The sequence below is a fragment of the Gambusia affinis genome, linkage group LG01, assembly GCF_019740435.1.
Source record: "Gambusia affinis linkage group LG01, SWU_Gaff_1.0, whole genome shotgun sequence".
NCBI lineage: Eukaryota > Metazoa > Chordata > Actinopteri > Cyprinodontiformes > Poeciliidae > Gambusia > Gambusia affinis.
In genome coordinates, this window is record NC_057868.1 from 31,119,063 (window position 1) to 31,136,152 (window position 17,090).

The 17,090-nt window shown below is 36.6% G+C and overlaps 1 protein-coding gene across 4 annotated transcripts in view; it reads left to right on the plus strand.

The window, feature by feature from the left end:
- The window catches only part of LOC122832872 (IQ motif and SEC7 domain-containing protein 1-like), a 116,896-nt gene that overhangs the window by 12,693 nt on the left and 87,113 nt on the right, over positions 1-17,090 (plus strand). For 3 of the 4 annotated variants that reach the window (XM_044120070.1, XM_044120124.1, XM_044120132.1), the window contains exon 2: positions 12,931-12,960. The exons of the other annotated variant lie outside the window; for it this stretch is intronic. In XM_044120070.1, coding sequence (XP_043976005.1) covers positions 12,931-12,960 — 30 coding nt within the window. The remainder of the gene's footprint in view (positions 1-12,930; positions 12,961-17,090) is intronic. 4 annotated transcript variants of the gene reach the window in all.

Genomic DNA, 17,090 nt, shown 5'->3' on the forward strand with positions numbered 1-17,090 from the left:
AAGTCTTTAATGTAGAGTTAAAAAATGCTTTGTGTACTTTGATGCTGCATGTCATTTGCCTCAAGGGAAAGCATAATTAAATCTTAAAGAGCATTCCTTAGGTTACAAGGTAGGGAGTGGGATATTACAGTTTTATATGGCCGTTAGTGGGAAAAGCTTTGCTGTTCTTAAGTGTTTTTTTTTTTTGTTGTTTTTTTTTTTGCAAAATTCCCTCTTATTTGCCTGCTGGCCAGTCTCTGCTTGCAGAAAGAACACCCCATCTTTGTTCTCAGCCCTGAATCTCAGTAGTAAAAATAAAAATATGACTTGGACCAACTCACCAGCCAGCAGCAGTGGGACTTTAAAGTGAGAGGAGCAGTTAGGCTGAGGGAACGACAGAGGTGATAAATCTTTGAGAGTCCAGCTGCAGACCTCACTGCAGGCCACTTCCTGTCACCTTCACAGGCTCCTTATGAAACGGTCATTAGTAGACAGTAGCTGGTCACTGCCATTTAGGTATTTCAAGGTTTTAAAAAGTTCTGAACCACTAATCATATCGTTCACACTGTTTAAAGTCCTTTTAGTAAAGAGTAAGAGAAAGTGCCAGAGTGGTTGGCGTTTTGCTTAGCTTTGAGCATGGATGCTGCTCCCCCATACTGTTGTGTCCAGTTGTTATTAATTTTGCATTAACATTGATTATTGTGATTCTATTTGCTTTGCTATTTGATAAAAACAGAGATGTCGAAATGACAGAATCTTTTCTGCCTCAATCATATTCTGTTTGATTGATCCAGGTGCTGCATGGCTTCAACTGTAGCCAGCTGAACTACATCAGTGCAATTTTGCGGTAGAGCAGATGTTTATGAGTGTTTACCTGCCTATGGATTGGACTATTCAACCCATAGCCCAGTGTTTCCTGCCATTGGTAGTGGTGGGTGTCTAACACTCTGCCTTTAAAACTAGGCTTAGCTTTTGACATTTTGAAAAGGTTTTAACTTTTGCAGTAGATTTTTACAAGTCGCCATTTCTTGCAGGTTTGATAAAAGAACTTGGTTTTAGGAGAAAAGAGCTATTTGCTCACATTGCTTCAACGACTTACTGCCTTACGGAGAACACTTAGGGGTTGCTATAGAGACTTTATGACCCCAAAATCCCACGGGCAAATATGACATGACATGGAGCCCCATTTTTATTCAGACACACTACTCATATTTATTTTGCCACATCTCAGTGAGCAGGACACTTTCGCAAAAGAAAAAAAAAAAATGTCCAAAATTTCCAACAACTAAACAGATACTTATGGATTGCAAAAATATATTGGTTATATTCATTTTAAATTATTTTTAGGATTTTGAACAGTTATGCAACTGGGGACTATCTTTAAAACAAATTCTTTACTGAAGAACTGTTCTAAAATTAATGTTTGGGGTTTTTCTAAAATATTGTCAGTTATGACTTCAGTTTCTTCAGCCTAATAAAGCCCCACCATACTCGTTCCACACTGTTTCATTATTCCACACTGTAATCAACACTAAAACATCACACTTGAAGGGGCCAGGAGGCCAAAGTGAGGTTGACTTGTTTATTCTTTATTTCTTCACAGTTGAACCAATTATCCTGCTCTCTGCTGTCAAAACCAGCTGATGCAGCAGCCGAATCGAAGGCAATTTGTTGCATAGTACCTGTGGAGAGCCATTTGAAAGGCTGCCACTAGTTTTCTGCCAAGCAGGAGCGTGTGCGTGCGGGTGTGTGTGTAGCTGACAAGGTGGAGGCTGAGTCAACAGCTAAACACAGATGAGGATCTGCTGCTCACACATCTTCTTAGTCATCAGGGAAATATGTCAACACAGACTTCCTCTTCTTTCACCATACAATCTTTGGGTTGAAATTTTAGTGAGAAGTAGTTAGTACATGTAAACAAGTTAATTTAGACACACAGTGCAGCTACTGTAATTTTGGTTTCTGTCTTGTGTTGAGTGAGACGCAGCTGACGAATATCAGAGTGACTTGCTGGTTTGCATTGGTTTTCTGTCATTCCTTCGGGGCTGTAACTTGTTTTCACTCGGCCTGCTGGTGTGTGTACTTATTTTCTCTTTTTTCATTAACCCCGGACTTTGTAAAAAATGCTCAGGGCTTGTTTAAATCCAAGCAATATTTTCAGGAATGCATCCAGAATAAAAGTGAGATCTCCTGGTATATCTGGCCCCATGTGTCAGGTCCGCTGTTTAGCAGTTTCTCAAATTAAGGTAGGATAAAGGTCAGCCAGTTTTTCATCGCGAACAAACGCTTTAAGGGAACCGAAATGTAAAAGTCAGAGCATATTAACCTGTTCCAGTGCTTTCTTCTGTGAAGCAGAAGTAGTTTGTTTGAAGTAAATGGAGGGTAAATAAATGTATTATACAATAATAAGCAAAAACAGTAGCAATACTTCTGAAGTCGTCTGGCCAATGTATGAGAGTGAGGCCTTCCTTGAGGGGATTTGAGAATGTTGTGCTCATATGTTACCATACTATAAAGTAGTACGTGCCTCAAAAAAAACAAAATTCCATAATAAGAACAGGACTGCTATTTCTTGTAATTAGTTTCATGGTTTTGGTTTCAGTTAACATGTTCTATTCTGAAAAACTTTCCACATGGTTCCCCTTGTAGTGCTGCCTCACAGAGTGGATTCAAGTTGTAACAGTTTTTTGTATTAGGATGAACATATCAGTGGCAAATATGTCAAAAACATGTTTAACCACACATTTACATAAATGTGGACATGAGTGCCATATTTATTTCTAGCAAATTTATTTGTTTTTTTCTTTGGAAGACTGACATGACTTCAGAGTCTTCACTTGAAGTCATGTCACTTGAGTAATTTAAAAAAAAACAAAAAACCAACAAAGAAAACCTAGTATTTGGTGCTTTGAATTTGCAATGACCAAGTTTATCTAATTTACAAACGATTACAACTAGACATCAATCCCTTATCCTTAACCGCTTTGACAGAAAGAAACCTCCAGCAGTTTCCTCTTGTAGGGGGGAGAGGGGGGGTTTTAAGTGTGTGGTTGTTATTGAAAGAAAATGCACCTTTAAATGCAACTTTAAGGGTGACTAGGAGCAGGAATGAGAAATTGGACTTGCAGCTTGATTTGTAAGTCAAAACTGACAAAGTAGAGGGCATTTTCTAGGAAATCCACAATATTTAGCATTTTTTATGCTTTATTTTGTGGTTGGATCAAAAGTGGGAATCATCTTGCATTCTAAATTCATTTAAAAAAGGATCAAAGAAGACTCACAAACATAAAAATGATGTGTTCAATCACAAGGGGACATATTTTCATCAAGGTAATTGATAATACAATGAATTTACTTCGAATTGTGGCAGTAAAATCAATACAATATATAAATTTTTTTTGGCAGAAATGAGATTAATGTGTCTTGACTTCAGTTTAAATGACATGTCACCAGGTCAGTACATCAATTCTTTAGGGCTCAGTCCCTCTGCTAGTGCCTCTCACACTGCTTGACATTTATCTAAATAATGTATTGGCTGGTAGTGCAGTGTCGGAGTAAATAATGAGAAATCAACACAGGTGAAGAAAGTGGGCAAACTGTTTGGAACAGTTTCCAGAGTTTTGTAGTTGTGTCTGTGCATGTGTCTGTGTGTATGTGTTTGCGACAGATTGCCACCGTCATTTTTCTGGGCCAGACAGCTATTGAGGTTCACGCACCAGTAGCTCCATCCAGATGCAGCACATAATATGAGAAGCAAACCTCCACAGAGGAACGCTCTTCCGCATGTTTGTGCTGCTGATTTCTGCAGAAAACATGAATGCTAGATGTATGTCAGAGCTCAGAATATGCAGTAAATACCTGTAATATAAGTAATTCACTGACACATCCACTCCCCCACAACCACGCGTCTAGGGGAAAAGAAAGCACAAACTCCTCTCTAGGAGTAAGATGCTGTACACTATATCATGACCGCAGTGAAAAATGGATCTTTTGAAATATTGACAATAAATGGGCTGAAATGTAAGACAGGATGAAGCTTTGCAGCAACCTACCAACATTAATGAGCTGCTGAATTTGTTTGCAGGTTCATTGATCATCTTGTGACATTGTTGTGAATGGAGGCAAATGTACAAATATTGTGATTCATTATGTTTTTTTATTGTGTCAGCGAGGAGTTTATAAGGGACAGCACATAATATTTCATGGTTGCTGCTGAAGAAAAAAAAACAACCTTTGGGTAACTTCAATGATAACCGTGTGATTTATTAAACACAGTTTTGGATGAGTTTGGAGATACATATGCCAACAGATCTATATATATTTTTAAGTTAAAAGTAGAAATAGAAAAGGATTGTTTTTGCCTGTAGAAAAATATGCTATTTCTGTTTATATTGCTTTCTCTTTTCATTTATAAATTACGTTGCATAAAACATTTGACACAATCTTTGTCCTATCTCCTCTTTAAATATGAATATGTTCAGTTTATTTCATGATCATTCTCGGTTGCCTGGACACCAATCCAGTCCCGTCTTTTCAAGGCTAAATGAATTCTTTTCACTGCAATATTTTTTTTCTCCCCCTCTGTATGGCTTAATCTCTTTCTATGTCTCTCTCTTGCTTATTTATTGAATGTTAAAGGCTAAAGACACATTTACTTGACATCTTTATTTACTAAAAGTGATGCTCTGATCAGGGATTTGTGGCAAATTTCAAATCTACAATTACTAGACAGAATGCTTATGTACAAAATAGTTTGTCATGAAGTTTTACTGATGTGTTTATTTTTTCTTTTTTTGTTGTTTGTTCACAGAAAAGACAATGTTTGTTATTTGGAATTACCCAAGAAATCATCTTTTGCCATTTTTGTGGTTTTTACAGAAAATCTCATTAACTCTGATGTCACATCATCACATGTTCAATCACAGTTGAAGCTGCCGGCATCTTTATGTAACCCAGACATTGTGACAAACATATGGAGCTGTTGGAGTGTGTGTGTGTGTGTGTGTGTGTGTGTGTTTTTAAACGTGGCCTGTCAATGTTTCACAATCAGACAGTGGTAATAATCTGTGTTCTGAGCCAGTTTAATATTTTCTCTTGATTAGCAGGTGTGCATATATTGGAAATCACGCAAATATTCTTGCTCCTCAACTTTAGTGGGTGATGAGTCTTATTTCTTGTCATGTTTTTGACTTCCAAATCATAAATTGATCAGAGCAGAGCCACAGAATTACATTGCTTTGAAAATAACCATACAAATGGTTGTTCAAGTTGACTATTCAAACTTTTCCGATTGCATAGTCAGGTCATTTTAGATGCTTTCAACCTGAATAACTTGAACTTCCTGAATACCTGTTACTGTGTAGAATTCACCAACTATGTAATTAGGAAACTTTTTGTAAAATACTTGTACTAAATTCTATTGAAACTGATGTGGCAACCCTGACAGGACCACATCTGTTTAAATGTTTAGCTTTGTTTACTTTTCTCAAAACAGCTGGATAAAGCAAATTGAGTTTTTATTATGAGTACGAGGAGACAATTAAATGAGCTTAAAACATCGCACTTATGTTTGGCAGTCCACATTCATCTGATTACCCTTTGTCTACAATTTCTATAATGAAGGGAGTAAAAATTTTGTGTGTTTTGCCACTTAGTGACAGAGTTTTTTGTTGTTTTTTTTTCCCCCCACCAGGGGGTCCTTTTTTTGTGGGCTCTAGTGTCCCTCTTTTCATAGTAGGCTAACAGGAAAGGGGGAAGGAGAGGGGGGAAGACATGCGGCAAATGTCGTCGGGTCCGGGAATCGAACCCGCGACAGCCGCGTCGAGGACTGAAGGCCTCCAAACGTGGGGCGCGCTAACCTCTACGCCACCGGAGCACGCCCCAAGAGTTTTCTTTTAGAGGATTTACCTATCTATTTATAAAGATGGGTACAACTAGATAAATCAAATCAGTGCTGCAATGCATTGATTTGTATTTGATGTCCTTTTTTGTATGTTTTATTGTTTTAATTTTTTGATACTTTGCCTTTTTTGGGAAAGGAATAAATCTGAATCTGAATGTGTGGTGTAGAATTACTCAGATTTTTTGTATTTGTGAATTTGGGAAAAAAAATTCAGCAAAATAGTATTATGATTAGTTGGCAAACTAAATTGCACTTATGGTTCAAATTGGTCTTTTACCTGGTTCTAAATTTATTGACATCTAACCAAAGACAAAGAGACAGATGTGTTTTTTTTTTCTTCACATTCTGAAGTTAAATTTTAATTTGTCTTATTTTAGGTCAGGTAGGATTATCAAAGTTATTTCTATTTGCTTTATGCCACAATAATGAGAGAGCATGTCTTCAAAATGTGAAGTTTGCATAAAGGATGATATCCCTTCATTTAAAAATGATATTTTTTTAAATGATATTAAATGATATTTCCTTCATTTAAAAATGAAGGAAAGCCCAGATGGCTTTGGAAACTTCTGAATGGTTAACTAACCGATTGGAGAAATACTTGTTGATGCTTTTTAGGGCCACACCTGAATCACACTGCTTTGTTGTTTGACATGACTGGAACGTCAAAAGAAATCAGTCAAGACATCAGGAAGAGAAATGTGCAAGTCTGGTTTAGCCTTTGGAAAAATTTCCAGATGTATTTAAACAACGTAGACATGATGAGAGCAGGATGGCAGCATCATGTTCTAGGGCTGTTTGGCTGTTACATTTTATGAAATAGTGGAATAGTGTGGAAAGAATATTATGTAGAAATATTGACGAAACATCAAAAAATATCAGCCAGGAAGTAAAAGCTTGGCCAGAGATTGGTCCAAATGGACAATAACCCTCATCATACATCCAAAGTGGCTTCAGGACTACAAAGTGAATGTTTTCAGGTGGCTTTTACAAAGCCTTGATCTCAGTGCGACAGGGAATTTGAAAAGGTGTGTGTAAGTGAGGCGGCCTATAAGAACTTCAATCAGTTACATCAGTTCTGTCAAAAGGAATCGACCAGATTTCCAGTGAACTGTTAAGAAGCTTGTGGAAAATAAAAACAAAACTTTTGACCTATGTTATGCAGTTCATTAATAAAATAAATCTCTTGAGATATCCGTTCTATCTTTATTGTGGCATTTAACAAACTTGGCGTTAGTAAAGTTCTAATTTCAATCATGTGAATAAAACATGTAAAGCACTTGAATGTAAGAAAAGTGTATTTTTTTTGCAGTAACATTTGATAATCTTAAGACATTGTCCCACCTTAAACATTTCTGTATTGATTTTGGCCGTTGTAATCAATTTGTCAAGGGATTGAAGAGAATGCTGACACAGCAGTTTGAGGTCATATAATTAACCTGAGCAGCTTCAGCCAAAAGAAACAAGACTTTATTTAGATTCCTAGTTCACTCATTGCTATTTATAGCTTCTTCTGATAACTTCTGATATTTAAATGTTTTGTTTTAATTAGTGCCCTGACAATATGTGATAAGGACAAATATTTTCATTAAGTTTTATTGGTTATAGAAAAATGCAGACAGTCCAGAACAGGTGTGCCAAACTCCAGTTTTAGAGGGCCGGTTTCCTTCATACTCTGCATACATGATGCAAGAGTGGAAAGGGGAACTCCTCTAGAACAGGAACGATCCTCCAAATTTTCACACTGGTAATCAGATTTCTCTTGGCTCCTGCAGTGGAAATGTCAGGGGTTAAAGTAATGGAACCAGGAAATCCCATGGTTCCTGGAAAAAGGGTTCTGCAGAAGAAATACACCAAAAGAGTGTAAAAGTATTTCACTTGTAAATGGGATTCTCCTGTAAAGAGCCAGTGCAAAATCACTTTGCAAACATTTCGCCTAAATGTCATGCAGTAATAATAGCCGGCAAGCCTGCTGCAAATAATAGCGTTTGATATACTTTTTGTAGATGATGTCAACTTCCATAAGTTTTCTTGAAAGAGCAAAGATAGTCAGGAAAGTCATGTTTTTTTAACTCTTTATTTTAGCTCTTTTTTTTTTCAAAAGAAAATCAACTATATAACTTAAAGTAAACAATAAAAAACATGACTAACATTTCTTTAATATATTTGTATATATTTTTGTATTTTCTACAATTTTTTTGTGCTTATTAAATATAAGGGACCATACTGCCAATGATAATACACCAAACAGTTATTACAAAACTTTTGTATAATCAAAAATGCTTTATAAGTAGAATAAACATATCTTATGATGGCATTTGCAAATTCAATTCATAATCATTTGATTTAGCTTATATATGTGTATATATGTGTGTGTATATATATATATATATATATATATTACTTTTGCTCTATCACAGCAGCGATTTGATGTACCCTCAAGCTTTTATCCATACAAAGTGTACAAGAAACTTTATCTCAAACACGGTGGCCAAAGCAAAACAGCTTTTAACAGAACATGTTTAAGATGCATAACTATATACTGTATATATATTTATTAAAAAAAAGTATATTGAAACACAAGTTTAATGCACATTTAAAAGGCCTAGTCTCAGATGGAGCGTTGCCCTGGGATGCAATTCAGTGCTGCTGCATGGCCTGCAGTAAATGATGTTCCAGTTCATTTGAAGCCAAGCAGCAAGCTATGATTAAATGAGCGAGGCTGCTGCATTCCTGCAGTCGTGTCCGGTTGCACTTACTCCCGCAGAAAGGCAGATTGATAATTTCTGAGTCAGCATTTTCCTTGCTCGGTGTGCCCTCTGTTCTTTTCCACCCTCACAACAGGAAACAGGCTGTCCTCATAGCAACAGATTATGTATCTGAGGTAGAGGAAACGGGGAAAGAATATACCCGCCCCTGTGGGGCGCGGTGATGTCACTGACCCTGCAGGAAAAGGCAGAACTTTAAGATTTAGTTTAAGGAAGTGGGTGGGATAAAGTATTAGTTTTACCACTGCAGCTTTGGCTGCTCCTGGTCCAGCATGAGAGGAAGCAATCACACACCTCACAGAGGGCTTGCTGTGGAATAATGCTTCCATTGGGATTTGGCCTTTCATGCATTATTTAAAAGGCTTTGGGAATGGACCTCAGTGAGCTTCAGCAGACTGTATTTCTGCGCAATGCAGGAGAAAAAAACTGTTTAATTTAAATTTGAGCTTTAATTTAGGTGTAAATTAAAAACTTGATGGATAAGGGACAAAAAAGAAATAATAAAAACTTTATTTTTGAATAAAAACAGTGAGCTTGTGAACATAATAGAGAATTCACTGTGTCAAGGCACACGTTTACTTTAGAGGCCAAAGAGCAAACATTGGGAGAGTAAACTGAATCTAACTGAATGCTAATACTTCAGTTTAACTGTAGGATAAATAATTAATTAGTAGTTTTGATGAGGTCGGGTCCTATTTTTCTGTTCTTGTATTCAAATAAGTTTGTATGCTATTTCAATTGCCACTTCAATCTTACATCAAAACCAACAAAAAAAAAAAGAAAGAAAAAAAGACGATATTTCAAGTCTTAAAATGGTCCAGCTGGAGTCCAGAACCAAAGAATCTCTCGGTTCACCTGACGAGTGAATAACAGATGTCCTCACAATATGATTGATTTTCAGAGTGGTTTAACATTACCAAATCAAGCTGAACGCTGAAGTTAAATAAAAGGTGATTTAACCAAATATTAGTTCAAGTGTGTGTTGGATTAACTTTACTTTTAAAATGATTATTTTAGTATTTTTCTCCCATCGATGGATTTATTGAATTTGTTGAATTATACAAGATGTGTGCCATGGTGAAAACAGTTTTAAACCACAAAAATGTGGATCTTTACTATTTATGCCTCCTTTGGAGATCCACTGTATTTTATTAAGATATTCTGACCAGGTCTCTGTTGAAAAAGATATTTTAATATCTGTGAGACTTTTTACTGTCATACATAAAGCATATAATAAAAGTAGGGGTGCACCTGGTTGATTTATCAGCGCAGATTTACTTAAGTTTGGGAGATTAGTGATTGGCTACTTACATGTGAAGTTGATTATCCACCGATAATTACCTCAATCTTATCTGCCTTAGCAAAGGTGTAAAAATCATCCATTGTCCTCTTCTGCTCTCCTGTGAGAGAGGTTTGAGTGATGGGCCAGCCCACTAGATCATCCCTGCACTTTTCCAGTCAACAATAGTACTGTTGCCAATTCAGCGACTTTCTTGCTATATGTAATGACATTTCAGACAAAAAGAAAATGGTATCGGACAAAATGAGAATTGACAGGTCGGGATTTTTAAAAATCATCGATCAGAGAGCCACCAGAGAACTGCAATCGGTGCACCCCGAAATAAAAGATGCTTTTGTTTTGCTCTAAGTTTACAGTAAAAAGGAAAAGATTTGTTTTAACATCCAAAACTGATTTTTTTTTTTTCCTTGCTTATATGTCGGTGTTTGCTTTGGGCTGGCCTTGAAGTGGCCAAGAAGGTTTGAACTTATCAAGCAGCAGCTCAGATGGGCACAAAGTGACGTTCCACATGAATAACAGTGACTGATGATGCGTCATGCTGTGTACGCTGCAGCAGACACTCCATCTGTCTTCTGTGGAAGTGGGACCCTGATTGCAGCGTCAGCATACTAAAACAAATTGTAACACACAGCTTCGGTATTTGTGATAATATTAATAGTGGTGATAGTAGCCTGAAGTGTTTTTTTTTGGGGGGGGGTGGGTCAGAATGTAATAACTCTTTCCATTTATGGTTTGCATATAAATGAGTGGGTGGAGGGCAGTTTAAAAGATGGGTGTATCATTCAACAGCTGATTAGTGATTAGTTTGAGTTTTTCCATTTTTTTTCCTGTAGTGCGTTTTTTTACACGGCAATCAATAGCTTGAGTAATTGCTGTTGTACGCGAACCGCAGCGAGTGAATCAGTGAATCTCATCCAACCACTGTGTTTTACTAACACATCCGCAGCCTTCACCTGAACTACTTTCTACAATATCAACATTATAATTTGCACAAAGAAACACAGCTAATACCAAGTTTTTGTTGTGCTTTGAGGGAATTATTAGAAGATGATTAGGGTTGCTTTACAGACACTTAAATAACAAATGTTTCGAAAATAGAAATGAAGTTGCAGAGGGATGTTATTTCCTGAACAGTGCAACATTTCTGCACACAGCCTGCAGTATTTAAAAAGTTCACATAAAGTCAAGTCTGTGTGGACTTTACTTCACTGTTTTCCTCCAAAGTGAGAGGAGCCAACCAGGCGGCTCATAAATTTGGCCTGACGCAGCCATGCAGTTGCTTTATTGCTCCTCAGTGCTACGGTTTGAAGAACAGGCCGCACATTTTATTTCTGTATGGTGAGGAGTACTTTCCCTTTCTAGTGCAGTCATCTCGACTGCAGTGGACAGTGCCTTTGAAACTTCTGAGCAAAAATTGAGGACTAATAGTGTGTAAAAATCTGATGATAGTTATAGGTGCAGAAGGTAAAAAGAATTAAAAAGAGGAGTTCAACTTTTAAGCACATTCAGCTCATCTCTTTACTAAAACCTCAAAATATAACCTTCCCAACCAAAGCTAAGCAATAAAGGAAAAACAAATTGTGTTTTTATTTAAATGGGATGGTGCATATTCATGAATGTACATTGTTGTTGTAAATATACCAGAAAATGCTACCTTTCTGTCCATAGTTCCATAGAACCAGATGCACCAGATGCAATCATACAATTTCATACATAAAAAATACAGAAAAAACAAATACAAACTATAAAGGCAGAAACCCTCTTTTAAGAGGCTTATATATATATATATATTTTTTACAAATCTGTCTGTCAAAAATAAAATCTCAAAATTCTTTAAAGATACCTAAGTTTCAGTGATCACGTTGCTGATAACTAATGAATCATACTTCAAGCCGGTAACAGGCAGTGTGTTCCTGCACTGATATTCTTTAAGTGTTAGAACATTCTGTGAGAACAAAGACTTTATAAACTGAACCTCATAATCCCTGCAGGTCAACCTAGTGCCTTGGAAACTTTTTTGCTTTTTAATAAAATTTTCTACAGGTGGTGGGACCTTACACACAAAAGACATATCTTATTTATTCACAAGAAAGTATTTAATTTTCAGTTATCTGCTGTCTTTATTCACTGTTTAATGCAATTAAACACTTATATGTTGTTGTTTTATATGTTGTTGGTTCCACATCTTTGATGTTAATATTTATTTTGAAGGTGCTCTGTTGGCTGAGGTCTGGTCTTAGGAGTACAGCAAACTCATTTTTATATTTTACAAACCAGTTTGGAAGGATTTACGTTTGTAGTCATGGTGCGTTACTGCAGGAAGAAGCCATCAGGAGATGGGTATAGTGTGGTCATGAAAGAATAGACATGGTCATCAACAATACTCTGTTGTGGTTCTCATTATAAAGAAAGAAAGCCAAGAAAGCGTCTCTCTTGCTGTTACACCATCAGCACCAGGCTGAGCCCTTAATACAAGGCAAGATATATGTATGAATTGTATGATTTTCAGCTTATTCTGTGTAGACTTGTATGTGAAATTCCTTTTAGATCAGCAGGTTCTGAAATACCCAGATCAGACTCTGCCAATGGCAACAACAGCCCAAAAGTGACTAAAATCCAGTTTCAATTTGATTCTGATGCTCAGTATGACCTATAGAGGTCTTTTTTTTAATCATATCTAGAGTCCTAAATACATTTAGTTGCTCCCATGTGATTGGCTAATTCACTCTTTTGCATTAACAAGACATACCTAAAAATGCCATTACATGTTTAACTTGTAAATCTCACTTCCATATTTCATTGTGGGATTGTAAATTGCTAAAATCTCTCAGGAGATCAGTTACAATTCCACACTGCTTAACTCGATCTCACCTCTGACGTCACTGAATCAAATTATTTAATTTATTTTGTGTAGCAATATCTTTATATTTTTCTAGTTTCAATTTGCTTAAACAAAATTAACAATTTCCTTTTCTACCTTACAGATTGGAGTTTGACCCCACCAGAATGGTCAGGTAGGTCAAGCTGCTTCTTGTGATCAGTAGTAGACGTCTGCAGATTTTTTTTCCATTACAACAGTATTTTTCTTTGGATGTCCTTGACACAATATTGGGATTGGGTTTCAAGAATCTCAAGCTGTGGTTCTGTAAAAGTAAATAACAGCAATCAGAACACTAGTAAGGGTGATAAGTTTTCTTTTCTCTGAAGGACAAGAACAGACTTGTGCGACAGAGACAGAACTCGTCACTTTTGTTTGTGTTGCCGACTGGTAGATTTTACAGAGTGAAGAGAAAATGATGGGATTATTTTCTTTTTCCATCAAGGCCCCTTGTCTTTGTTTTTACTTGTTGGCAGTTAGAGTGGTTCTTCTGCCACAGTTTTAAAACCAAAATAAACCGATCTTTACTGGGAACATTACTGAGGAGTTAAAGCCATGTGCAGCGAGTAGATGGGTTTTGCTCAGTGGTAAATACATTCCTTATCAGCTGTTTTTCATCAAGCATCCTCCACCTCAGACAACCTCATACTGCTATGTGTTCATAGCCAAAGGCAGTCTAAGTACGTTAGAGAGAGTGTCACACAAACTGTCTGCTGTTTTAGGTGAAAAACTCCCCAAAACGTTTCAGGTCTGTTCTGCAGTCTAGGCTCTCCCTGCGGTATTCTTCCACAATAATTCCTGCTATAAAACTCGTGTGTTTATGTTGTTTATGTTCTGTCATGCAGCAGACTGGCAACATTACCTGTTACCCCAATTTAAAGAAATAAACGAAGTGCGGATAAAGAAAGTCAGCTGAAAATACGGTTCTCAGTCTGCACTATTTGTAGTAGATTCACAGCTATTGTTAATATCACTGATTTATGCTGCAGAATATCAGATACATGTTAATGTTAATTCTATCTAGGTAGTTGCATACACAAAGTGTTTTTTAAGTGATATCTAACAGTATTTATTGAAGCTGATGCACAATGACATTGCTGCATGCAAAAACCTGGAAGAAGTTATTCTTGAAAGTTACTTCTTTAGCTTTACGTACAGTTCTGATCAAAAGTTAAAGCCCACTCATCATCGACACTATTTTCATATTCATTTTGGCCTTTTCACAATGCATTAAATTTCTTCTTTTCCTTTGGCTGGAGTGGGGCCCATGTAAGGTCCTTGAGAGTTACCATCTCTGCAATGTCCTGATTCCACCCAGGTGCTCCATGTTGAATTTGATACATATTTTATGCAATTCACTTCAAAATTTTTAAATGTTGGCATGAATGAATGAATGCATATCACATAGCAAGTTCAACCAAAAGCTTTTTCAAACCTTAAACAATCTTTTTGCATATTTCTGGCTGACACAGCTTTTAAGTGTAGCCCATTAATTTTTAATAGTGTTGAGGTTTATCCCAGACCCTTAATTTTAGCCTCTTTTATTTACGTCCAAGACCAACTTTGATGTGTTTGCGAGCATTGTTATGCAGAAACACCAAATTGGTTCTGCATAACTCCTCCAAGTCAAGCCGTCACCTCAGCTGAAAGAAAATTGGTGAGGATGTTTACGAATAATCCAGGAACCCAGACTCAAGTGCCTCATAAACTGGAAGCTGCTGAAACAGAAGTGTCACTGTCCACCATGAGGCAAGGTTAAAATCAATATGGACAGAGAGTCTGCTGACCACCAAATAAGCCCCTTTTCCAAAATCAACACCTTCAAGCTTTGCTGAAATTTTTAGACCATAAAACTGGGAGGCTTTATGGTCAAAGGAGACGAAGATTGAGCTGTTCGGCCCCAAAGCAAGAAGAATGTTTGGAGGAGGTATGAGTAGACTATTCAAGGAAAGGACACTCACAATTTATTAAAAGCATGGCAGTAATGACATCATGTTTAGTCTATTTTGGTGGTGATATTTCATCAGGTGGAATATTAAAGAAGGTGGGCTGCCTTACATGCACACAGTTATTTGGATGTCTCTAGAAGATCCCAGGCAATTGTAAAAACTAGTAATAGATTGAACAAAATAAAAGACTAACAAGCTATAGGAATGGTCTAAACTAGTATAAACCAGTTTATTACATATGTCTAAACTGGTTTCTAAAGCTGTACCCATACAGACCCACCAACTGGAGAGATCTCTATCAATTCTCATGAGCTGATTAGTCAAATATCCAGCTCGAGATATGCCAGGACTGTGCAGCAAGTGGGTGATTTCACTGCAACTTCATGAGGGATGTAAAACCAAATATGAATTCTTGGAAAAGCATTTAGCTAAACCAGTATGTACAATTTTTAAACATAAATGTAGCCTTAATTACAATCTAACAATTGAGGAGTTTTAGTAACATAATTTCACACAAAGTTCAGCAGCATTTGAGCAAGACCATATTTCTGAAATACTAAATAATATAATGTTATTTTACTTATGTGTAGTTGGCCCGTTAAGCTCGAACACCTGTGAATCAATTTGTTTTATGACTAGTGTTGGAATCTACTATACTCTGTAGTTCCCAGCATTAATAATAGAAGCCTGATATAAAATATTTATTGGAAAAAAGTGATCACAGACAGGAAAGTATGTTTTACAGAGTGCTAAAAATGTAGAGAGTATTGCTTTAACTATTTTCAAACAGATACATCTATGTGTTTTTTTGCGAGTTGTTGTGGGAATTGAAACCAAAACACAGACAGACCGTTAGGGGAAACAGAACTTCGATTTGATGTGGTTGGAAACCAAACGGCCTCTGCATTCTTAGCTATTGTGCTTTTGTTACATTTCCTTAATTGATACTAAGCTCACAACCCAGACGACATTCTCATTCTGTAAAAAGAATGATGGATAAGTGTAACCTTTTTGCTTTTACGGCAGACCCATCAGGTGTAGATGCGGCTTAATGCGAAACAAGAGGTGATGTTTCTGAAGACAGTTTGATAAATAGAACGGACAAGAAAATAGGTGTGCCTGTGCAGCCAGGGCTTCATTAAACATCATGGTTCTTTAGTTTCAAAAGTAGACCTGGTCGAGTACGGCCACTGAGAGCTTTTTTATGGATGCGAAATAGAACAGCAAAGTGGCTTCACATCAAAGCCTCATTCATTATCATCATCCTGTGAAAAGCAGGCACATGTTTTTATGAACAACCTCTTACAAAAATCCAGGAATGAGTTGTGTTCCACCAGTGTACTCTGGTGTTTACTTTGGAAAAGCAGAAAGATGAAACAATTTTTTTAATTTTTTTTAATTATTTTTTTTTACTTACATCAACATGTTTACATTTTCTTAACAGTTCTGCTATTCACAGCTGTGACGTGTTGAGGCATCAGCAAGTGTTCACTGGTGTGTTACAGCTGAGTGGATGCCTATTGTTGTTGCAAGTGTTTGATTATGTTATGTACATATACATTAATATATAGGAGCTACAAATTATTTAAAAAAGTCATATTTAGTTTGTAAAATTTGGATCCAAAAATGTAAGCTGAGGCAAAAATTGACAAAGTATTATCTCTTTTCTGAAACTGAAAAATCATGGCTTTTGTCAACAGTTTGTCAGTCACTTGTTTTGGTTTTCTATTCCTTTTCATGAGAGGAATAAATTACCTTAACTGCACAATTATCCCAATCACACATCTAAACAGATTTTGTACGGAGAAAAGTGAAGCTTATGAAATGGTTCTTCTGAAGTCCCAACCTCAAAATAGTTGTACAGGGTTGTTTAATGCTTCCAAAAGTGTCAGGTTGAGGTACAGCTTGCTAATGGGGGATTTAAACTAGATGTTTACATTCCGCATATAAAGTTTATGCTATTGGCTTGTCATAAAGTTTGACCATGTAGCTTAAACTTTTTGGTGTCTTTCTGTAACCAAACCTTTTCTGTGTTTTGCTGGTTATAAATGAAGCTTTTGCCTGTGACAAAGTTTGTCTTTGGAGAAGGACAATTTCTTTGTTTGTCCGAGAAGAACAATCAACAACAACAAAAAGACAACAACAAACAAACACTTAACCCACTCAAAGTCCCGAAAAAACCAAACAATTTTATACAACAAAACTGAAGGCAATCCTTGTTGCTTCACAGTCACAAAGTCACTCAAATATTCACATTATGGGTATACATATATACATAGATATATACAGTGTTTGCAAAACTGCTTTGGTAGCAAAC